This window comes from Rhinatrema bivittatum, chromosome 1, assembly GCF_901001135.1.
Source record: "Rhinatrema bivittatum chromosome 1, aRhiBiv1.1, whole genome shotgun sequence".
Classification (NCBI taxonomy): Eukaryota; Metazoa; Chordata; class Amphibia; order Gymnophiona; family Rhinatrematidae; genus Rhinatrema; species Rhinatrema bivittatum.
The window spans coordinates 205,963,019-205,988,848 of record NC_042615.1 but is presented as its reverse complement, the minus strand read 5'-3'; the positions used below and the strand labels follow the sequence as shown (position 1 = coordinate 205,988,848).

The window sequence follows — 25,830 nt, the reverse complement described above, 5'->3', positions numbered from 1 at the left end:
ATAGATTTGGGATATCAAGAAAACATTCCTTAAACCCTAAGGGAGAGAGGTGGATCTCTGACCAGCTATTCTATTTTTTATAAATTAGGTGGAGACTTTCATCATGTGGGACTTCTAGAAGTGCTTTATGGAAGCTCGCTACAGGTTTTGCATCTAGTTTTTAACACTCCGAGCATTGTCTTTCCCAATAATATGGCAGAGGGGGGTCTCTTGAAGCGGTTCCCCCAACTTTTCAATGAAATGCCGCGCCTGTAAGTAGGCAAAAAAGTCATTCTTGGATAGCTGGAATAATTCTCGCAGCTCCTAAAACTAAGTAACAGCTTTGTAGCTCGGGAAAAAAACTGGTAAGACCCTTATCTCCCCAACCACAGAAAACCGACTTTCCCAGTGGAAACAAAGGGTTATGGCAAAAGTGTAAAAGAGAAGAAAATGTATTCGGATGGCCTACAAACTTGCATAGAAAAGACCACGCTGCTGTCCCCAGTTTACCGGGTGGCGCCAGGAAACCCAGCTGAGGATAGGCTATTGGAGCAAATTCATAGAGAGATGGCTGCTGGATTGTCGGAGGGACGAGAGGGACAACCTGGAGTCAGGACTGAATTTCTTACCCCTTAGCCGAGTACCGGTGAAGATATCAGTAAAGTGGGACACCTGCCAATGTTTGGAGATGAACTTGAAATTCCAATAATTAAGAAATCTGACCTGGTAGGACCTCCAGAGATTTCTCTGGATTCAGTATGGGACGCTTTGCAAGCATTAAATACTAATATATACAATAAAATGGTACCTATATATAATTTCATGGGGAATTATGGAATCAGATTGAATAAGGTGGAAAAAAGTATTACAAACAAAAATCTATTGACAAAATAGAGGAGGAAATAAAGCAAAGATCTGATATGCATATTTCCTTAATTAAGGAAAACCAAATGATCTTCGACTTTGGCAGTCGAAGATCACAACCCAGTCTTATAATTATCTACTGTTTATTTAACCTACATTAGGCACTGTATCTTTTACTTATGCCTACATTAGGCAATGTATCTTTTATTTATGTTATTAACCCCATATATACTTATCCAAGTTATATCGACCTGTTCATTGTAAGACATTTACTTGTCAATGTTACTTTTAAAATGTAAACCGAATTGATCAGTAATTCTGTTATTGGAAAGTCGGTATATAAAAATGCTAAATAAAATAAAAATAAATGCTTTCTCTTAAGATGGAACAGTTGGAAAACCAGATCAGAGCTAAAAATGTAAGATTCATAAATTTCCCTAAGGATCAGTTCACACCTCCTAAGGAGATGTTGAAAAGATATATGCTTGAAATCATGAAAATTCCAGAGCAGGCCCTTCCTCTTTTACATCAAGGGTTTTCTACATTCCTTCGTTTAAAAAGAAAGATATACAAGATCAGAAGGGTGTTCAGATCTTGGCTCCAACTGAACCATCATTGCTAAATCTGACTGAAATTTTGGAAACATCCCAAGAGAAATTGATTATATCTGCAATGTTGGTTGTATCCTTTCTCTTGGAGGCAGACAAACAGTGGATATTAAAAATGTATTTTAGCCATCGTTTAACTACATTTCTAAATTTAAAAGTGAGTGTCTTCCCAGACTTGTCTAGGACGACACAGAATAGAAGAAAGCAATTTCTTTTATTAAAACCTAGAGTAATTGAATTGGGAGCTTCATACCTCCTAAAATTTCAATGTAAGTGTATTATAAGATATCAAGGTTCTATGTATATTTTTTTTGCCCCTAACCAGCTTTCTTTCTTTTTGTCAAATAAGATAACACCATTGACTAGTTTCTCACCAAAATTATCAGTATAGTCGCCCAATGTAAATCTGGTATTGATCCCAAATAAAGTAAAAGTGCTCTCCGTATTGTAGGTAATTTCTTGTTTCTTATAAGTTGTAAAAGCTTTTCTTACAGTTGTGTTATTAGGTCCCTTTAGAGGACTAATAAGAGAGTATTAAATACTGTATTTCCTTATATTTCATTCGAACTGATATGGAAATATTATTTGTTAATTCTTTAATTTGGTAAATTGTTTTGGAAAGAATTCTTGAATGTCTCAAGCTCTCTCTGTATTTCATATCAAGATGTTTATGCTTGAAATGTTATGATGAAAATTAATAAAATATAAAGAAAAAAAAAAGACCAGACTTTCCTGCAGGAAAAAATAATAAATGAGACTTCAAGTGAGAAGGGAGTGTTTTGACATCTATTTGCACCACATAATTCAGTGAGGGGACCTCTTACTAAAAAACGTGATGAGTATATGGAACAAAATAAGACGTTCCAAAAATACAGTCCTTCACCCAACGGAGCATGCAGGCAAGTTTATACAACCTTAAGTTCGGACAACTAAGTCCACCTTGTTCTGCGGGTCTAATAAGTACCTGCAATGGAAGGCGGGCTTTCTTTCCGTTCCACAGAAAAGAACGGATAATCTTCTCTATTTCGCTATGATCTTTTTTAGAGACCCACAAGGGAACCATTTAGAGTACGTAGAGCCACTTAGGAACTATTATCATTTTAAGTAAATGTATTTTGCCTCATAGAGACAGCAGGAGTGATTTCCAGTGAGATAGGGAGTTTGACATACCAATCAGTAATGATGAAATGTTTGCTGCATAGAGAGAAGGAAAGTCAGCAGGGATTCTAATTCCCAAATATTTTATGCCTTGGTGGCCCATTTTAATGGAAAATGGCCCGACCAATTCTGTATAACATTTCCACAAATATCTAGCGCCTCCAACTTCTCATGATTAATTTTTAATCCAGCAAAGCAGCCAAATGACCTTTGAAGATCTAGCAGTGGAGGGAGAGAACTTGCGGGGCGTGTCAGGCAAATTAGGACGTCGTCCGCGAAGGCGGCAACTTTATAAGATTTAGATTCTTGAGAGAAACCTGTAATATCTGAGGAGAGGTCGATTTTCCTTAGTAACGAGTCGATGGAAAGGATATATAGAGAAGGAGATGGGGGCAACCCTGTCTCACTCCACTTTGTATTTTAATGCTTGTGGATTTACACTCATTAATTATGATGAAAGAGAGTGGGTTCTGATAGAGAAGGGAAATATAAGTTAAAATATTGCCCTGAAAACCATATCTTTACAGGGAGGAAAAAAATAAGGCCAAGAGACCCGATCAAATGCTTTTTCTGAGCCAAAGCCAATGGCTAGGGTTGGTTCCTGGCAAGATTAATTATATGGGTATTAGCTGATCTACCATTAACAAAGCCTATTTGATGATCAAAATTAAGCGTGAGTAAAATTAAACTAATTCTGTTTGCCAACACTTTCACTAGTATTTTACAGTCACATTTTAACAAAGATAATGGGCGATATGAAGAGGGGCTTTGAGGATCTTTTCTGGGTTTTGCCAGAATGGTAATTTGGGCTGTATTGAGTCACCCTGTTGGGAAGGAACCTACACTCAATGCACTGGTGAAAAAATTTGTCATGGGGACAGCTAAGTGTAATTTTAGAATTTTATAGAAATCATAAGAAAGCCCGTCAGGACCAGGAGATTTCCCAGAATTTGCTCTCTGAGATTACATTTAAAACTTCGAATGAGTGAAGTAATCTGATCAAAAAAAAGCTAACTGTGCCTCCGACAGCTTTGGCAGGGGGCTATCAGTAAAGAAAGAGGCCTCTTCCTGTTTTCCTCCGGGGGCATCATCCATGTATAGTGAATCATAGAACATTTTAAACACTTCACAGATCTCTGCTTTCATAGTAACAATTTTTCCCAGAGTTGTTTTCATGCGCTCAATAACTGTTTTGCCCCAGGCTACTCTGACTACTAAGTGTTTGCCTGTCTTGTTCCCTTGTCTGAAAAAGTTATGTTCTGAAACTTGCAGACTCTGTTGAGCTCTGCGATGGAGATGGACATTGAGGCTTTCCAAAACTACAGAAAATGTATTTTTGTTTTCCTGAGTTGGACAACAGATCAATGATTCTTTGGCTGCATGTAGTTTGGACTCTAACTGAAGGACTGAGTGATTAATACGTTTTTTCCTCCGTCTCAGAATGGCAGTAATTTCCCCCGCATAACCATCTTCCCAGTCTCCCAAAAGAGTTGTGGAGTAGATATATGTAATTGGTTATGGAACAGGAAATCCTCCCATCTTTCTTTTAAAAAGGATTGAAATTCTGGGTCAGAACTTAGGAAACTGGGAAATTTTCAAATGCGATCTCCCACATCAGTGTTTTGAAGGGAAAGCTCAACCCAGATGGGAGCATGGTCAGATACTGCTTGCTACCCAATCTCAGCTCTAAGTATCCGCAAGGAACAGTTTTGGGCCTCTAAAATATAATTGATACGGGAGAGCGAGGCATATGCTTAAGAGATATGGGTATAATCTTTTTCTTCAGGATGCAACACCCTCCAAATATCAAGTAATCCAAGCTTTTGACACATAAATGCTATCCCTTTCTGTTTATGAAATCTTCCACCCGATACGAATGGGCATTTATCAAGAAAGGGATCCGAAACCCAATTGAAATCCCCCATGAGGGAAAGGTCACCCTGAGAATGTAAGACCAGAAAATTGAATAATTTAAGAAAGAAGGTATCCAAGTATTCATTGGGAGCATAGATATTACAAATGGAAATTTCCCTTTCATACAGACAGCCTTTAACAAAAATATTTCTGTCTTCTGAATCTGAGATGGCGTTGTTCACCTTAAAATTCAAGTTTTTGCTGATAAGGATAGCTATGCCCGCCTTTTTATCTTTAGCTGCAAGAAAAGTGGCAAGCTCCCACCCATTCCCTACAAAGTTTGGTACTTTCAGCAGCAGACAGGTGTGTTTCCTGAATACAAGCAATGGAAGCCTTACCCCTGCGCAAATGTTGCAGAACCTTTTTCCTTTTAGTTGGTGAACCTAAACCATTCATGTTCCAAGAATACACTCTTATTCCGTCAGTCATGTGGAGAAGGAGGGAAGTCCTTGTTGAGAACAGATATACTTATATAATGTAGTGGAGCTCCCAGCCCAACTCCACTGTACATTATAGAGTCAGTCAAGACAGCGAGAGAGAGAAAAGACCGAAATGGTGGTCCACCTCTCCACATGAGGGAAAAGCAGAAGGAGGTGAGAAGGAGACACAGGTACTTGATAAATCTAAATATTCCAGTACCTCCCAGTTATTGCCCACTTTATGTATGCTCCTTGAGATTCCGTATACTCCACCCTTCTGTTTCCCCCCCCCCCCCCCCCCATATCCCTGATAACAAAGCAATAAAACTCCCCTTAGAAACCAGGGGAATGGAGTCATGTGAGAGATGTGAGCGGGCGCCACTCCCCCGCCCCAGAACGGTACAAGGTCAACTAGTAGTTTTCCCAGGGGAAAAAAAAAAGCAGTTAAATTGAGAAAACTGAACATACTATAGTCAGCCAATTAAATTGAAACAGAAGGTTTTCAAACCTTAAGACGCAACCTTCACTAAATAAATAGAATTTAGGTAGGCCTGAGCTGAGGTGGTGAAAAAGGGAAAACAAAAAAAAAGAAGAAAATAGGGACCAAAAAGGTATCCACAAAGTCTCTCGGACATATCTAGTCCCAATTAAGATATCAAAAGCAAAGCGCTGTAAGTTTCTTTCAGCTGCAGCAATAAGTATCTCTGGTACAAAGGAAGTCCTTCGGGTCGAGTAATAATACAAAAAAGGAATCGGGTACCCGAAATATAACGTTAGTCTTCAAATAAGTTGGTTAATTTTGCTGGAGGTTGGCGTAAAGTCAGAGGCGACACACTCGGCCCTCTTTTCTTCCGTGTAAGTAGTCATCGGGCTTTAGCCCTTACTCAGTAGTATAAATCCAGGCCGAGTGAAAAAAAAAAGGAATAATAAAAATAAACGGATGGTAGATATGTGCCAGGCCTGCAAACAATATCTCTTGATTTTTGGGAACGCTAACAACTATGATGTGATACATCGTATATATTCTGTTGTCCAGGGTGGGCCAAATATCGTTCAACCTGGAAGTGTGTCCACAAACTTCTGGGCCTCTCCAGGAAGATAAATACTCTGGCTTGTTCTTATACCATATTCATAATTTCGCTGGGAACAACAGAGAAAACTTAATTTGCCTCTTGAACAGGGCTGAGCAAACTGGAGAGTTTTTGCTGAATAGTCTTGTAGAATGCGGATGTGGTGGGAGTGAACGTTCAGATCCAAACATTTGCGGAAGGCCTGCATGATCTTTACTTTATGAGCAAAATTAAGAATTTTTGCGATCACAATCTGAGGTCTCGTGTCAGAGTCCTTAACTCCGAGATGATGAGCCCTTTCAATGTGGAGGTGCGAATTTAGATCTAGTAGGTTCAAGGCATCCGGCAGCCAAGTTTCCAGAAAGTCCCCCAACTTATGGTCCTTAATAGTTTCAGGGAATCCTAAGAATCTCTCAGTTTAGAGCGGTGTGATCTATTCTTTAGATTGTCTAATTTTGCGGCTTATAGATTTCTCCATAGCAGCCATCTTAACCATAGCGCTTAGGGAGTCGACTTCTAAAACTGCAATGCGCCATTCAGCTTGCTCCATAAGGGGACCCAGATCTTCCAGTGCCATTTTAACTTCACCCAATTGCGTCGAAATACCAACCAACTTTTCGTCTAGAGTAGACTAGACAATCTCTTTAATCTTGGTAAGTATAAGATTATGGGGAAGTGAATCTCTGGTGCAATCTTTTGTTAGTGCAGCCGCCGCCATCTTGTCTTCAGAACCCTGAAGTTTCTCCTTCTCTTTCCTCCCACTGTGAGCGGGCATTCCTGGTGGAGATTTACTCATGAAGGTAATTTTTGACATATGCTTCATGGTTTCCTAGAGTCACAGCTCAGAAAGGGTAGAGTGGTAGCAGTAAAAATTGAAAGCAGGAGCATGGCGCCTGGAGCCAAGGAGATTGTGCCCTTCCAAGCGCACCACATCACAGTGACCTCAAAGGTTTCTTAAGTGTTTGCATCAAGCGTTCTGCATGAGACAGAATTCGGCACCGGTTTCTGCTCCAGTACTTCTGACTCGGGTAGGAAAAGGTCCAGAAAGAAGTCTGATAAGGAAGGACATGTCTGAGAATTCCTAGGATGTTTCAGGTCTTGGAAGGTGCTGACAGCGATGGAGACCTGGAAGAGGGTGAATACTCTGGAGGAAGACGATGGCTCTATTGTGTATCTCTTTCACAAGAATGAGATATCTTCATTGATTTCTCTGTCCTTGAGAAATTTAAAGATCACTGAGGTCAAAAAGGAGGAGGAATCGGTCACTGAAGACCCTATTATGGTCCTCATCGAAAGCTGTTGATATCCTTTCATCTGCGTAAGGTGGTTAAGGATTTAATTGATCTTGAATTTGTGTCTCCAGATGCAAATTTTAAGGGAGGATGAACATTGGGCAAATTATATTGCTTAGTTTCTTACAAGAGGGAGAAGCTAAGGTTTCCCAAGGTGGATGCCTTGATTTTTCAGTTACCCAGCAGACTACAATCCCATGGAAGGCAGAGCAGCCCTTAAGGATACACAGGACAGGAAAATAATCTGTCTTAAAGCAGGCCTTTGAAGCTGCCAGTATGGTGCTCCAGGTGGCTGTGTGGTTCAATCTGTGTTTGTCGCAGTGTGGCACCATTTTTCCCCAATGGCTGTCAGTACGCGCGATGCGGGCCTGCCCTGTGCGCATAACCACACGCATACATTCGTGCACAACCAGATGCTTATACTTTTGTACGTCATGGCAGATTTGTGCACGCTCAAGCTCAGGAGCTAACTGGCTGAAAGCACAAGCTACAGTTAACTATAGCTCCGGCAACAAAGAAGTGCAAGCGACACTCCATTTGCTGCCTGCCATATTAGGGCTGCACAATCTGACCTAGAATCCTTCCTGTGTCAGCACTGTGAGGAAGCCCAGGGACGGCTGGACTCTCAGAACTTCTCCAAGCCAGCCCCTCCCAGTTGGAGGATGGGTCAGCCACGACCTTATCTGGTAGCACCCCGGATCTGAGCAATCCCAGGGCTGCATCCTCCTAGGGAGATGGCAGTTCAGCAGCCCCTACCCCAGTTCCTCCTGGGCTAGGTATGGACCCAGCGACCTTTTCTTGGGTGGAATTCTTTCAAGGCCTTCAAGCATTTGGTCAGGCGCAGTCAGCTGCTGCCCCTGCTCGGTCTAAGCCCCAGCTGGGAAGACCTCGTTCTTCCAGCCCTATCAGCATGCCTCAGGACATGCCTTGGCTCACCACTGGTATCCCTGACAGAGACCCAGACACCACGGATGACGATGGGGTTGCAGACTCATTGGAGGATGGAAAAATCCCTCCAGGCATGGAGGCATACCGGACCATGCTTTGGTTTTTCCACAGAGATGAATTTCTGGTCCTGGTCTCCCAGACGCTGAATACTCTGGGATTTCCCAGCACGGACCATATGTCGGAACCAAAGAGGAGTCCCATCCTGGTGTCTCTACGGAAAGCCTCTTGCTATTTCCCGATGCTGGAAGCCATCCAGGAGTTGATTGACCTGGAGCGGGACGCCCCAGAAGCCAATTTTAAAGGAGGTCGGGCCTTGGAGGCCTTGTACCCTCTGGACCCGGCGGCCAAAGAACACCTGTGTTTCCCGAGAGTGGATGCCCTGGTCTGCGCCATCTCAAAGCGAGCAACTATCCCAGTAGAGGGAGGAGCGGCCTTAAAGGATGCACACGATAGTCAGTTGGAGTCCATCCTTAAGCAAGCCTTTGATGCTACAGCAATGACACTGCAGATCGCTTCCTGTTGTGCCCTGGTGGCTCATTCATGTCTGCTCTCGAGAGGCAGATAGCTCAGGGGCGCATCCCAGAGAGGTGATGGAGCCTGCCGTGGCCTTCCTAGTAGATGCAAGCTCTGACCTAGTGCATACCTCGGCCAGTGGAATAGCCTCAGTGGTGCGTCCAGAAGACAGCTGTGGCTGCGAAATTAGTCAGCGAATGCGACCTCTATTGCAAACCTCACAAAGATGCCCTTTAAGGGATCCCTTCTATTCAGAAGCAAATTGGAAAAGCTAGCCAGTAAGTAGGGTGAATCTCCAGTGCCTCGACTACCGGAAGATAAGAAAAAGAGATCATAGCGCCCCTCGCCCATGAGGGGTCAGGCCAGGGGCTCCCAGCGTTTCTGGCCCTACTGAAACTTGTCATTTCAGACATCTCGGCCCTCGGAAAGGTCTCAGTCCTTTCGGAGCAGACAATCACAAAGAGAAACTGGTTTGGACTCAGGTTCAACACGAACTTCCCAATGAAGTTTGGCTGACTCATCCACAGGACGAGCTGACTATCCCTCTTCTATCAGAGGTGGGTCGAGATCACATCAGACAAATGGGTACTGGACATTATACGAGAAGGATATGCTCTAGAACAATGGTTCTCAACCTTTTTTCGGTCGGGACACACCTGACAGATGGTTCTCACGTGCGTGACACACTGAACATGTGACCTTCATGGGGCAAAATGTAAATATACATTCTGCATCCTCAGGAACCCCCTCGACACCCAAAAATGGGTGCAGAGCAGAACTAGGGCAATACCCGTACAGCTCACCATACAAAAAAAGATATTCTGGTTCTGATGACATCTCAGTAAAAGCAAAACAAACTCTCTTTACTGGCAGGCACAATACTCTTCCTTATGAAAAGACAGTAATTTACCACTACAGATATGCCACACACCATAACCACCGGGGCTCCCTGAAATAACTAACAGTAATGAGAAAGACAGAAAGAAAAAAAAGTGAAAGAATCCATCTGGAAATGAGAGGGGAGGGGCGGTGTGTGATCCTTGATTGGGAGACCCGCCCCCTCTGACGTCACTGAGGACTGTGACGGACGTTAAACAGCGCCAGAACACCAGGCGTCGTGGGCCGTGCGTCGCGTGCCGAAGGGGCGTGACAAAGCTGCACTTCCCTTTGTGCACCCCTTCGTACATCCCGTAGTGTTAGCCATTCCCCATGTTCTTTTATATCCCTTGTTAACAATCCCCATATTTAAATGTTTAATGTATTTGACAAAGGTAACGCATGAGTTCCTGCAAATTTTGTTTAAATGTAAACCGATGTGATATGTAAAATCGAACACCGGTATATAAAAATAAATGAATAAATAAATATTAAATCAGGCAATTTCTTATGTTCTTAAACACTAATACATCTCCTATTAGGAAAACAGAGCAAGCCAAGCTGCTATAGATAGATACCCATTTACAAATAATTGTAAAACTATACTAATGTTACAAAACAGCTGATGAACAGAATAACATCCAACAATTAAAAACTCATAAAAATTATTAAAAATTGTCAAATATCAATAAAATATTTCAAAACAGCAGACACATCACATAATACCCAATAATTAAAATGGCAGTCAATCAAGAAAAATAAACATAAAAAGCTGCCTTTACTTACCCTTTCCAGCAACTCTCCTACTCCTATCCCTTGCAGGCCAATAGCACTCACCAGAAGCAGGAGTGGCTCCTGAAGCTCTGTCCTCACAGTCCTCTTCCTTAGGGCCCACAACCAGTCACAAACAGTCTCTGTCGTACACAGACCAGTATCTCCCTAGCTAGTATCTCTTCCTCACACACACACCAGTCACCTCCCTGACCAGTCTCTGTCTCTCACACACACTCACACACACACACCTGTCACCTCCCTGACCAGTCTCTGTCTCTCCCACACACACACACCAGTCACGTCGCTGACCAGTCTGTCTCTCTCACACAGACACCAGTCACTTCGCTGACCAGTCTGTCTCTCACACACACACACCAGTCATCTTGCTGACCAGTCTGTCTCTCTCTCGCAGAAACACATCTCCTCTGACCAGTCTCTCTCTCAATCACACACACGCTCTGTCACTTACATACAAGCTCTCAATCACACACACATGCTCTTGCTCCCATTCTACCACAATCCACAAAACTGCCACTCACACACCCAGGCACCCTTTCTACCACACACCCACAAAGCTGCCATTCATGCACCCATTGTACTACACACACGAAGCTGCCACTCACCCACCTTCCACCATGCACACAAAGCTGCCACTCACTACCCGGGCACCCATTCTACTACCACACAACACACAAAGCTGCCACTCACTACCCGGGCACCCATTCTACTACCACACAACACACAAAGCTGCCACTCACCACCCAGGCACCCATTCTACTACCACACACACACAAAGCTGCCACTCACCACCCAGGCACCCATTCTACTACCACAATTACACAAAGCTGCTGCTCACCACCCAGGCACCCATTCTACTACCACAATTACACAAAGCTGCCACTCACCATCCAGGCACTCATTCTACCACACACACACACAAAGCTGCCACTCATGCACCCATTGTACCACACACACACACACACAAGCTCTCACTCATGCACTCACGCACCCATTCTACCACACACACGAAGCTGCTACTCACCACCCAGGCACCCATTCTACCACACACACACACACGAAGCTGCCACTCACCACCCAGGCACCCATTCTACCACACACACGAAGCTGCCACTCACCACCCAGGCACCCATTCTACCACACACACACAAAGCTGCCACTCATGCACCCATTGTAGCACACACACACACACAAAGCTGCCACTCACGCACCCAGGCACCCATTCTACCACACACACACAAAGCTGCCACTCACGCACCCAGGCACCCATTCTACCACACACACACAAAGCTGCCCCTCATGCACCCATTGTAGCACACACAAGCTCTCACTCATGCACCCAGGCACCCATTCTACCACACACACACAAAGCTGCCACTCACGCCCCCAGGCACCCATTCTACCACACACACACTCACATGGAGCCTCTTCTCATTGTTTGGCCCAATAAGCCGGGCCTCCGCTTATCAGCCACCGCTGGCCTGACCTCCGGTGGTGTGCAGGGTCTCTCCGCTCTTCGACCCCGCCGGCCTGGCCTCCGGCAGCGGTGCACAGGTCTCTCCACTCTTAACCTGCGGCGGCGGCGCACAGGTCTCTCCATTCTTTGGCCCCTCCGGCAGCGGCGCACAGCATCTCTCCATTCTTCGGTCCCACCGGCCTGGCCTCTGGTGGTGGCGTGCAGCATCTCTCCATTCTTCAGCCTGGCCTCCGGCAATGGCGCACAGCGTCTTTCCATTCTTCAGCCCCGCCGGCCTGGCCTCCGGCGGTGGCGCGCAGCGTCTCTCCATTCATCGGCCTGGCCTACGGCGGTGGTGCACAGCGTCTCTCCATTCTTTGGCCTGGCCTCTGGCGGTGGCGCACATATCTCTCCACTCTTCAGCCCCGCCCCAGGGGAGAAGGAAAGCACAAGTGGGGCAGTGGGACACCGTGAGCCGCGACACACCTGCCGGTGCTTGGCGACACACCGGTTGAGAACCGCTGCTCTAGAATTTCGCAGCCCCCATTGGGACATGTTCATGATATCACCTTGCCACTCCCAGCACAAAAAACTGGCAGTGGAATCCATGTTGATAAGGCTCTTCAGTTTGAGGGCTATAACCCCTGTGCCTACACCCCAGGAAAATACGGAGGGTTCATTTCATCCCATCCTGGATCTCGAGAGCTTCAATTGTCATCTGCGGGTAATTCATTATCGTATGGAAATGCTTCGCTCCATCATAATGGCCATACAACCGGGAGAGTTCTTAACATCCCTGGACCTCTCAGAGGCATACCTTCATATCCCAATCTGTCAAGACCACCAGTGTTTCCTTCGCTTTGCGGTACTGGGCCTCCATTATCAGTTCTGGGCATTGCTCTTCGGTCTGGCAACCATCCCCAAAACATTCTCCAAAATTATGGTGATCATTGCGGCTGCACTGAGGAAAGAAGGATCCTGGTACACCCTTACTTAGACGATTGGCTGATCCGGGTGAAATCGTTGGAAGAGAGCATCCAGGTGCTTCAGGAACTCGGTTGGTTCATGAATATGGACAAGAGCAGTCTCAAGCCCTCCCAGTCCTTAGAGTACCTGGGAGTCCATTTTGACACCAAGCAGGACAAGGTCTTTCTCCCTCCCTCGAGGATAAGGAAACTGATGTGCCAAGTGCATCAGTTGGCGAACACAATTCGCCCCAGGGTGTGGAGCTATCTCCAGGTCCTTGGCCTGATGGTGTCAACTTGAGTAGCCTAATGGTTAGAACAGTGGGCCACAAACCACAAGACCAGGGTTCGAGTCCCACTGTCACTCCTTGTGACTTTGGGTAAACCACTTTACCTTCCTTTGCCTCAGTAACAAACTTAGGCCAAGATTCATCAAACTATCGCATGCGATAGGCAGAGGGGCGTGTTTTATAGTAATAGTGCACTTTGTGATAAATAGGCAATCTTAGGGCTTCGCATAGGTATTACCACAGAGTGCGATAACTTTTTCGCACTTTGCGATAAGTGCCACAATTGTTGTAGTTCTTACCTGCAACCACTGGGCGAGGGAGGGAGAGAGAGAGACTGTACATCTGAGGTTTTGTCATTATGCAGAGCACTTGGAAATGGAGTTGAAAGGAATTGATAGCAAAGATTATCAAATTTTTTAGAAATAAAAGAAGCAAAGAAATCTTGTGTAATTGGACAAAAAGATTGTTGTGTGTAGGAGAGAACACTTAAATTGTCAGTTAATTTGGAAACTGTCCAAAATAACTTACTTGAGGAATTAATAGCATTGGTGATAAAAAATGTTTTGCTGCTATTAATGCATTTTTGTAACCTTCTAGTGAGTTGTCATAGGCATGGAGATCAACATCAGAATGTGATTTCAGCCACTGATGCGCTTTCCTACCCAAACTTGATTTTAAAATGGTCATATTATGAGAATACTAGGGATCTGTGTTGATCTCCTTACAAGAACCTGACTTTGAGGTGCAATCTTGTTAATAGAATCTGAAAGAGAGCCATTTTCAAGGATGCATATATCTACATCGAGATACATTTCAGTCGCAAGAAGTATCTCAGATTCAAATTAGGAAAACACTACCTCTAATACCATGAAGTCCCCTGAACCCTAGTAGAATGTGCTGTGACTTGCCTGGGAAAAGGCTTACCATTATCAACATAAGCTGCAGCAATTACCTCCTTAATCCAACATGCAATTAAAGCCTTGGTTGCTATTTCACCTTTCTTTGTTCCACTGAAAAGAACAAAGAGATGATACAGTTTTGTAAAATTTATTAGTGAGCTTCAGATATCTCAAAAGCACTCTCCTCACATGCAAGGAATGCAGAATTCTGTATTCCTTTTCCTCATACTGGTTACTAAACGAAGGACCAACACTAATTTTGAAAGAAAGAAAGGAAGGGATCATACAAATTTTAACCAGTTCATTCATAATTATCAAAGTAGTTTCTCTGCAAGAAAGCATCTGTAACTCCGCAATCCTTCTGGCTGACCAAATAGTTTCCAGAAATTCGATCTTCAAGGTAAGCAGTTTGAGCAAAATTGATCTAATAGGCTCAAACTGAAAACTTGCCAAGAAAGTAACACTAAGTTCATGTCCCAAGAAGGAATGGGATCCCTCACTGGAAGTCTGATGTGTTTGACACCTTTCAGGAAAGGAGAAACATCTGGATGAGAAGACAAAGTCCCCCCTAAAGCAAGCAGTAGCTGTGACCTTTACTTTCAAGGAATTAAGAGATAATCCCTTCTCTAGACCCTCCTGTAAGAATGCCAGACTAGAAGGCACTGAGGCACTCTTGGGAGAATAATCTGCAGAGCACCATTTCTTAGATATTCTCCAAATCCTCACATAAGCCAAGGAGGTTGAGACTTCTTCTAGCCTTAAAAAGAGTATCCACTATTTCAAGAAAATAACCCCATTTAATTAAACAAGCCCACTCAAGGGCCAGGTCATAAGCAAAAGTGATCCATTGTCAGCCTTAGGGATTCTAAACCAGGGTTTCTTAGCCCAGTCCTCAGGATACACCTAGCCAGTCAGATTTTCAGGATATCCACAATGAATTTGCATGAGATGGATTTGCATACACTGCATGCAAATCATCTCATGCATATTCATTATGGATATCCTGAAAACCTGGCTGGCTAGGTGTATCTTAAGGACTGGGTTGAGAACCATTGTCCTAAACAAGTTCTCTCTAACTTCTGCTGGAAGAGGGTACAGTTTTTTCATTACCTTGCTCCTCCTGAGCCTCCTTTTGGGAGTTTCCAGTTCTTCAATATCATATACATTGCAGACAGGATGTTGCCTGAGTGGGGAACACTTAAGAGAGATCTGTTCGGACCTCGCTGAACAGGAAGATACTGATCTGTTACTTTAAGAGAGAATTAGAAGGCAGACTACCATCAGATGCCTTCTCCCTTCATTTTGAGGGGGTCAGGTCTTTTATATGATTATCTTCTCATTTCCTTGGTTGCGAAAATCTTCATAAAACGTAGACTGAGGAACTATGTTCTTCATAACTTTCTGATCTGAGTTAGATTTGGTTTCCTCCCTTTTCAAACACGAAACCTGCAGAAGGATGAGATGAGGTTGCCAGAGGTGTTGTGAAGTGTGCTCTGATCAGCACTCCCCGCACCTTTGCCAGGTGTGGGGGAAGGAGGTGATGACTGAGAGAGGAGGAAGAGTGATGACAGCTACCTTTGTGGCAGGGAAGGACAACTGAGTGCAAGTTCAGAGCCCCAGAGTTGGTTTGTGTGTATGTGTGTAGATATATATATTAATCTTGGGCGAGTTCTGCGCTACCTCGGAGCACAGAATTTGCACAGAATTCCCCCCCCCCCCACGGAGAAAATAGCAGAGGAGACCCCGGCATGCCACGAACGGAGTGCGTCCTGCATGTGCCACAGGACTTTCTCCGTTCGCGGTGAAGATGGAAGGCCCCAGTGAGAGAGAATGTGTGTGTGAGAGAGGGGGAGGGGAGGGTGAGAGAGAGCATGGGAGGTAAGAGAGTGGAGGGGGGGGGGGGAGCCTATATGAGGAGACTGTGAAGGAATAAAACCTTCAACTAAACTTCGTCCATCAAACTTATCTCCACTATTTGAAATTGCATTATTCGATTCACCTAAACTATAGATCTGCCTTGCTTACTGTCCTCCTGGAGCCCTCGAAAAAAACTGCTCCCTATTCATAGAATATATCATGAACAATATTTCCCTCAACAAACCCATCATAATCCTTGGAGACTTCAACATTCACTTCAACTCACCCTCGCAATCGAAAGCCTGCCAAACTATCACCGATGCTCTTTCAACTCCAAATCTAAACCAAATAATCCAATCCCCAACTCATAAAGCTGGCCACACTATCAACCTCATCTTTATCAACACTGATTTCTGGCACTCAAACTCTATTCAAACCACAGAAATACCCTGGTCTGACCACCACCTTATCCGAGCGAAATTACATGTCAACTCCAGCCTTAAGCTACCTAAAACCACTCCAAACAAGATCTCCTACCATCCACCATTCAACACTGAACTTCTTCAAAAAACCCTAACTAAGCAACATGAATCTAGCAAATTCTGAGACTGCAAATTCATCATGGATAAATATTACAAAAAAATTAGCAGACTCCATTAACCCCATTATTACAAAGACTAAACAACAAACCAAAGGCAATAACCAATGGTATAATGAAAACATCAGAATTACCAAACGTCTACTCAGGAAAAAAGAAAGAGAATAGAGAAAAAACATAAACACAATCACACTAAACAATTATCGCAACAACTTAGCTGAATACAAAAATATCATCAACAATGTGAAAAAATAATTCTTCTCCAGCAAAATCTCCAAATTTCATCATAACCCCAGAATGTTGTTCACAATAGTTCAGAAACTTACCAAAACCACCCAAGAATCCACATGCACCAAACATGGAAGCGATGACTTTGCAGACTTCTTCAACAATAAAATACCTCATCTAATCCAATCCAACATAACCGACAACAACCAGAACGCCAAACTTAACACCAAATTAACATCATCATGGTCAAACTTTGATACCACATCCACACTTGAAATTCAATCTATTATAAATAAAATGAACCCTGCCAGCCATCCAATAGACAACATCCCAATAACAACCCTCAAAACAATCGAACCCACCATATCAAAAACCATCACCAAAATTGTTAACCTATCCCTAACCAAAGGTAATTACCCCAAATGCCTCAAATCTGCTATCATCAAACCAATCCTAAAAAAGAACAACCTAGATCCTGAACTCCTTACCAACTACCGCCCCATATCAAACGTCTCATTCATAGCCAAAACCATTGAAAAAGTCGTACACACTCAACTTGATGACTATCTTGAATCAAACAAAATCCTTCCCCCATCCCAATATGGATTTAGAAAAAACCTAAACACAGAATCTCTCCTTATCACCCTAAATAACATTATTTTAAGAGGCTTTGACAGAGGTGAAAAATACCTCCTCATACTCCTTGATCTCTCAGCCGCCTTCGACACAGTAAACCACAAGATACTGTTGGAACGACTAACACAAATTGGCTTAACTGGCACCACCTTACAATGGTTCTCTTCCTATCTATTTGATCAAACATACCAAGTATTAATCAACAACAACCCATAAAAAATGATCAACCTTAACACTGGCGTCCCTCAAGGATCAGCGTTATCCGCCACCCTTTTCAACATATACCTTCTCCCCATCTGCCAACTATTAAAAGAACACAGAATCACACATTTACTATACACTGATGACATTCAACTTTTAATTCCCATACAAAATTCAATTGAAGACACTTACAAGAAAACCTCAGATCTACTGATTTCAATCAAACATCTCCTAAATTTTCTGAAACTCATAATCAATTTTGACAAAACTGAAATAATTCTCATGGACAAAAAACATAATCCAGCTCCACCAGCCCTGACAATTCCAGACAAACATTTGATATCTATACTCCCTACCACCCACACCAGGAACCTCGGAATTATCATTGATAAAGATCTTTCTTTTAAGAACCACATATCTAATAAAACCAAAGAAGGATACCACAGACTCCTAACCCTAAGACATCTGAAACCATTTCTCAACCCTGAAGATTTCAGAACTGTCCTACAACTACTTATTTTCTCTACTTTCGACTATTGCAACTCCTTACTAATGGGAATACCCTTTTCAACCCTCAAACCACTCCAAATACTGCAGAACTCAGCTGCCAGAGTCCTAACAGGAACAAAAAGAAATGACCATGTAACGCGCATATTAACCTCACTTCACTGGCTCCCTATTACTGCACGTATTGCCTACAAATCAATGACCATCATTCACAAAATTCTAAACAATGATCATCAAGGTCTAAACACCCTTAAAATAACTCCTCAAAACCCCTCAAGAAACTTATGCTCCAATAACTCAAATTACTTAAACATCCCCACCATCAAAGATGCGCATCTGGCAACAACAAGAGAGAGAGCCTTCTCTATTGCCTCCCCCAAACTTTGGAACACACTACCTGAAGACCTGAGAACCAAGCTCAACATAAAAACATTCAAAAAAGACCTAAAAACACTATTGTTTCGCAAATTCTACACTGACCCTCATTCATCTGACCATACCAACTCTCAAATGAACTCTCAGCTATAATCTCCAACTAAACATACTTACCCTCATCATCCAACCTAATAATGCTTACTGGACTTGATATGTTTATTTCTGTAAATGCTCACATTGTTATAATGTTTCAAAACTGCGACAAATGTTTATTTTGTAAACCGTTACGATGGCTCTACCGAATAACGGTATATAAAACTCATCAAATAAATAAATTGGGAGCTTGTGTGTATGAAAAAGGGATCATGTGTATGTGAAGAGCTAGCTTGTGTGAAGGGACTAGGTATGTGTGAGACAGCCTGTGTGAAGGGATGCGTGAGAGAGAGACATGGTACCCTGTGTGAGGATCTATGTGTGAGAGAGAAAGGGAGCTTGTGTAGGTGTGTATGCAAGAAAGAGGGCCCTGTATGACGGGATGTGTGTGTGTGCGAGAGAGTGAAGGAGCCTGTTTGAGGGTGTGTGTGCGCGAGAGAGGGGAGGGACAAAGGGAGCCTGTGTGAGGGGCAGTACTGAGAACGGGGTCAAACTCTGGGACTGGCAATAGAGTGGAAGGGGCTGAGTCTAGAGGTGGAGGGAAGAGATACTGGCAGGTGGAGGATTTGGGACCTGAGAGGGCAAAGTGGCCAGGGGAGTAGGGAGAGCGAGTGGAAGGGACACTCTTACAGTGAATTTCTAGGGAATTTCTGCTCAAAATATTTAAAATTCTGCATCTTTAATTAATAACTTTTTTCTGTATTAATTTAAAATGTAATTACTTAAAGATTGTCATGTAAATTGTGATATTTTGACCAATATAAAGTTTGCAGAATTTTAAGTTTTTGGGCACAGAATTTTGTTTTTTTGCACAGTATTCCCCCAGGAATAATATATAGTCAATACAAATATGGGCATTCATACTCTTGCAGCTCCTCCACTTCTCTCATTTTCTCCCAGTCTTCCAGTTCTATGTCCAGGTACATCCCCATTTTGACAAAGTCTGTGTTTTTGAAATTCAAAACTCAGGTCTTCATGTGACTTCTCCGTATCTTATTTGCAATATCAAACAGTACTGTTTGATGATCACTGGTGCTGAGGTGGGCACCCACCAGAACATTAGAGACATTATCCCCGTTAGTGAGCACTAAGTCCCCTCTGGTAGGTATTCTGTTAAAAAGATACATATCATTAGTGTTTGTGATAACTGCTTAGGTACTTGGGGTGTATGTGAGTGTGTACACACACACACACACACTACTTTGAATAGCCTCTTAATGCAAAAATAAAAAAAATCATAAAGAATGGATGCAAACTCTATTTGTAATATAAACCACAACCACTAATGACAAAAACAAAAAGGGTTAGAACAAGTGAAAAAGATGCAAACATACAACTTCTAGCCACACTTTTTAAAAATGGGTGCATGAATGAGACCATTCATAATCATAATGCTCCAAAAAAACACTTGCGATAAATCAGATAACATATTCAGTCTCTCAATGTGTAGAAAAGTCACTCAGAACTCTAATAGGTAGCACAAGTGCAGGGTGTTTAGTTTTTAGCAGTTTTTCTAAAAAAAACCCAGCATTATATATTTTCCATTAGTTAATAACTGCTGCATATATATGTTCCTGTTTCACTTGGTCATATGTACCATGATGTTATTGAGTGCCAGGAAGTAAAATTAGGACACATAAGACCAAGTGAAAACTTATGCACATAAGTTATTAACTAATGGAACATCTATAGTGAAAATCTATTTTGAAAAACTAAGAATTTTTTGGTTAATGAACATATATAAACACACTTCATTCTTGTTACCTTTTATAATTCTAAGTAATTATTCTGCACATTGAGACTGAATGCGTTTGATTTATCACAAGTGTTTTTTGATGCATTATGATTGACTGATCTCATTCATGCATCCATGTTGTTTAGAGTGTGGCTGGAGGTTGTATGAATGCACCTTTTTCACTTATTATCAGCCTTTATTTTTGTCATTGGTGGTTGTGGTTTATACTACAAATAGATTTAGCATAGATTTTTGATGTTTTTGTATTAAGAGACCATTCAAAGTGTTCTGGATCATAGGATTCCTTTTCTTATGAATAATTTCTTAGTCCTGATCTTTATTTTTCTGTAGATACATGTGTGTGTGTATATATGTATGTATATATATATATATATATATATATATATATATATATATATATATATATATATATATATATATATAAATTTAAAACTGTATATGTAAAATATGAGATCAAACATTACTAAAATATATTTCTGAATTCTCATTGTACATTTTTTTCTGATGCCTTACATCTGTGTTCCTTGTCTTGTTACATTCATTCCTTTTTTTTAAATTTCTTTTCTTTGACATATTTCAGAGGATTCATGAAATGATGAAGAAGCCGAGCATCAGTCCAAATGTGCGGAATATTTTAAATCAAATTGGTGCATATGATAATATTCCTAGAAAAAAAGCCAAATTTCAGGTCAGTTTTCAGTGTAGTGTATTAAAAAAATCTTCACAAAATTGGACCAGGTATTTTCTGCTGTCATTTCTAATAATATTTAATTTATGTTCCTTTTAGTTATAATTTTGGGTTCCGAGTGGGACTGTTTTCAGGGAACTTTGAATATTGCAGTCTATTAACACATGCAGTTTTGGGAAGGGTTAAAAAAAAAACTAGTTCAAATAATCCCTGGCCTTGAAAAATGCCACAGTCGAAATGTGTTACTACCTGTGTCTAGTACTACTAATACTTTCAGTATAAAATTTGGGCTGATAGAGCAAGTGCACTCTAGTCTCACCTTTATGGTGATACAACCTGCTCTTTTGAGGGCTTTTCCTTGGTGAAATCTGACAGGAGGTAGTAAGATACCTGGGAGAACTATATTGTGTATTTACTCTGTGAATTGCAATGAAAACCACATCTCCTTGTATGATGTGTTGACCTCACACCATTGCTAATGCTATCAGACTTTTTGCTAATTTTTGGAAATATTTTTAAAAAGCTGCAATTTCTTTTCACAGTATAATATTTCAAAAGGTTACAAGCAGTAGAACGTCCCCTGTAACAATTAAAATTTTTCTTGCAGAATCCATTAGTTTTTACATTCTGTAAGTTGTTGCCATGCAGTTTGCCCACACCTGTGAGAGCAACTATAATACAAGTGACCGGATATGAAATGAGATCTGATTCATTTAAGTAGTCTGTGTAACATTATAGCCTGTATAAACTAATTGGAGCCAGTGAGTGTGATGACATTTGTGATTCTCTTGCTAACATTACTAGTCCTAGGTATGTGGGGGTCCAGTCTGTCATACTTTCAACTTATGATTGTAAGAATGCTTTTTTGGGAGAGGCAAGTACTGTCCAATATTGCTGAGGCAGAATTAAGGGCCTACAGCTCTTTGTGCTAAAAAAATGAACTTCCATTAGGCATCATTACTACAGTATAATCTGTTAGATGGCTGAACTTGCGCCCATCTGTAGGTTTTATTTGATTCTTGACAAGAAACAAAATGAAAGTTGGCATTCCAGTATTCTTTCACTATAAGGTTTTTTCTCAATTTTGTGCTGTTCTCCTTGTATAGATTTTTCTAAAATATATTCTACTAGTTAGTTAAATGATACAAAATTTAGTGTTTGTATGATTTTCAATTTCATCACAATATTTGCCCCCACTTTCAGAACTGGATGAAAAACAGTTTGAAAATTCATAACCAGCAGCTACAGGACCAGGTGTGGGAGATATTTTCAGAAGCCATCAGCAATGTAAGTCAAGAGCAAACAAAACATTCAACTAAGAAAAATGAATTGGCAATTCGAAAAAGTTCTGGATGACCTTTGAGCTCTCACTACCCACAGGCTGGTGGAAAGTAAATCTCTTTTAAAGGAGAAAACAATCACATTCACTTCCACACTCAAATTGTCTTGCCTGGTTTTGACCACCCAGCTCTTAACACGTAGTCAGACAGCACCAACAGCTATTTGTACTCTTATGTATCATGAGAACCCACCAGGATATCTTTGCTGTGCTGCCCAGCATTAGTCATAGCTCTCCAGCTGTGCAGCCAAAACCAGGCATGAGTTACTGGGGGGGGGGGAGGGGGAGTGTTGTGAGCAGAGAAGGGCTAGGATGGAGGGATGGGAGATAGAAAGAGGAGAAAAGGGAGAGGGAGGTAGATGGATAGCTGTATAAGAAAGAGAAGCGATAGATAGAAATGGGGATTCTGTGGCAAGCACTGCAATCACAGAATCGCAGTAGACTATGGGCCCTAGTAATTTGATCTATTAAAAGGCAAAGTCAGAGAAGAATTGCAATTAACCAAATTATGGGTTCAATATATGGGTTATCCCAGGACAAGCAGGATGCTAGTCCTCACATATGGATGACGTCAGTGACGGAGCCCTATCGCGGGAAAAACTTCTGTCAAAGTTTCTAAAAACTTTTGATTAGCAGCCTGAGGCTACTGAGCATGCCCAGCATGCCATGATATTCTCTGCCACAGGGGTCTCATACCAGTCTTCGTTTTTTCCGCGCTGCTATCAGCATCACGGTTACCGGAGCCCTCTGAGAGTCCTCTCAGTGTTTTGACTAAAAAGTCACTTTTCTCATAAAAAAAATCTCCCTCACAGGTCTCACTTATTCTCATACTTCATCGGCTGGTGAAGTAATTTAGCGTAGAATTTTTCTAAAACGCTTTTGAATTCTCTTCAGTCATCGACGGCCGTCGGTGACACTATGGCGTCGGGATTCAAAAAATGTCCGACTTGTAATCGTACAGTGTCGATTACTGATTCGCATTTAGAATGTGTATGCTGCTTGGGTGAACAGCATGATATCTCCTCTTGTGAAAAATGCCAGGAGATGACACCCAAGGGAAGAAAACTGTATCAAGAGAAATTACAGCAACTTTTCAGTCTGCAGTTGATTCCTTCACCATCGACTTCATCGAGGTCATCACTGGTGGGAGCTCCTAAAAAGGTTTTACTCAAAAAACGCCGACCGGACGGCTCGGGCGACAGACCTTCACGTACACCATCGACGGCATCAATACGTTCCGTTATCGAGGTAAGGCCTAAGCACAAACACCGTCACCGACATGCCTCGGTCTCTCCGTCCACATCTACCCACGGGGAACCGAGCGAAAAACGGCCTAAACACAAAAACATCCCGATGCCCACAAGGCCCATCGCGGTAGAGCCACTCACACCGCAAACTGCCTTGTCTCCATATCCACCGGGGCCGATTCCTTCCCCGATACCTCAGGACATCGCATCGCTTATAAAGGAAGCCGTATTGCAGGCTGTGAAAGATCACCTACCGGTGCCTGCACCGATGCCGGCAACATTGCCGATGCCGGTGACATTTTCTTCGTCTATGACGTCACCGATACAGGCACAACTAGTGCTGATATCCAATGTACAGACAGCGGCAACAATACCGGGAACCGTCCCGACGCCGGGAACCGTCCCGATGCCGGGATGCAGTGGTCTCGGCCACCACGAAGAAGACTACCATTCCAGTTGCAGGAGCAGCCACCCTGAAAGATGTTCAGGATCGCAAGCTGGAGGTTCACCTCAAGTGCATTTTTGATGTTTCGGCTCTGAGTGTCTGGCCTACCATTTGTTCCATCTTCATGCAGAGGGCATGTTTGCGCTGGGTGCAGCAGCTCCAGGAGGGCCAGGTGCCTCCTAGTTTCCATGGGAGTTAGGCGGAAAAGTTGGAAGCTTCATTAGCTTATGTGGCAGATGCCTTGTATGATTTGGTGAGGAATTCTTCCTGTATTATGGGAGCAGCGGTGTCCGCTAGGCGGTTATTGTGGCTCTGTAACTGGTCAACGGATGTTTCTTCTAAGTCCCAATTAGCTTCCTTGCCTTTCAAAGGATGTTTCTTATTTGAGGAGGACCTGGTACAAATAGTGAAGCAACTAGGTGACAGTAAGGTGCACAAGTTGCATGAGAACATGCCTAAAGGCAAGCAGTCTTTCCCGTTGCGGTTGCGTTTTCAAGAGAGTAAAAGATCTCATTAGGCACGAGGGGCTTCAGCGGCTCAGAGACCGTTTTCTTCTCAAGATCAGGCCTGGGGGCAGTCCTTTCGCGGAGGTTGTCTGCCCTTCGAGCTCCCACCAGCAGTGGGTCTTCGAGGCTGAAGTCTTCACAATGAGGCGAGGCCAGCCCTCTCCATCGTTCCCTTTATAGGGAGTCATCTAGCTCGATTTTACGGGGAGTGGGCCAAACTCATTCAAGATCAATGAGTTCTCAGTGTAATAAGAGATGGTTACGTGTTAGAATTTGCGCGCCCTGTGTGCAACATGTTTCTGATCTCCCCCTGCGGGGCATTGCAAAGGTGCTGTGCGGTGTGGGAGACTTTAGATAGGTTGCAGCGCTTGGGGGCCGTGGTCCCAGTTGCTCAGGGCGAACTCCGAAAGGGTCGGTATTCCATTTACTTCGTTGTTCCAAAGAAGGAGGGGACTTTTTGCCCCATTTTGGACTTAAAACGTGTGAATGCAGCACTGAAGGTTCCACTATTTCACATGGAAACATTGCAGTCAGTGATTGCGACGGTATGCGGTCAAGAGTTCCTGGCTTCTTTGGACTTGACGGAAGCTTACCTACACATTACCATTGGACAAGATCATCAGCGCTATATGAGGTTTATGACTCTTCCATTTGGCTTGGCCACGGCATCCCGTATCTTTCCAAAATCATGGTGGTCGTGGTGGTGGCCTTGAGGTGCCAGGTAGTCCTTGTCCACCCTTATCTCGACGATTGGCTCATACGGGCAAAGTTAGAGACCAGTTGTCGCTTCACGGTGCAAACAGTGCTTCGGACTCTTCAATCCCTTAGGCTGGGTGGTGAATTTAGCCAAGAGCTACTTAATCCCGTCACAGACTCTGGAATATCTGGGAGTGTGTTTTGAGACAAGGCAGGGTCTTCCTGACGAGGAGAGTGTGTGCAAGTTACAGGGTCAAGTTCAGCGCTTGTTAAATTTATGCATAACCAGGGCCTGGGATTTCCTGCAGGTCCTCCGTTCGATGACTTCAACGCTGGAGTTGGTACTGTGGGCTTTTGCTCATATGAGATCGCTACAAAGGGCTTTTCTAGCCCAGTGGAGTCCTTCATCAGAGGCTTTTGTCAACCTGTGTCTCTCACTCCTCCTGCCAGGGACAGTCTGGCTTGGTGGCTTCAGATGTCCAACCTGGTGTGGGGAGTCGCATTGGAGGTTCAGGATTGGGTCATTCTTCCTACCGATGCCAGTCTTTCTGGTTG

The 25,830-nt window shown here is 43.0% G+C and overlaps 1 protein-coding gene across 6 annotated transcripts in view; it reads left to right on the top strand.

Annotated features, from left to right (window-relative positions):
- The window catches only part of LYAR (Ly1 antibody reactive), a 99,260-nt gene that overhangs the window by 41,499 nt on the left and 31,931 nt on the right, over window positions 1–25,830 (top strand). For all 6 annotated transcript variants that reach the window (XM_029591051.1, XM_029591031.1, XM_029591070.1 and 3 more), the window contains exons 4-5: window positions 20,935–21,042; window positions 22,246–22,329. In XM_029591051.1, coding sequence (XP_029446911.1) covers window positions 20,935–21,042; window positions 22,246–22,329 — 192 coding nt within the window. The remainder of the gene's footprint in view (window positions 1–20,934; window positions 21,043–22,245; window positions 22,330–25,830) is intronic.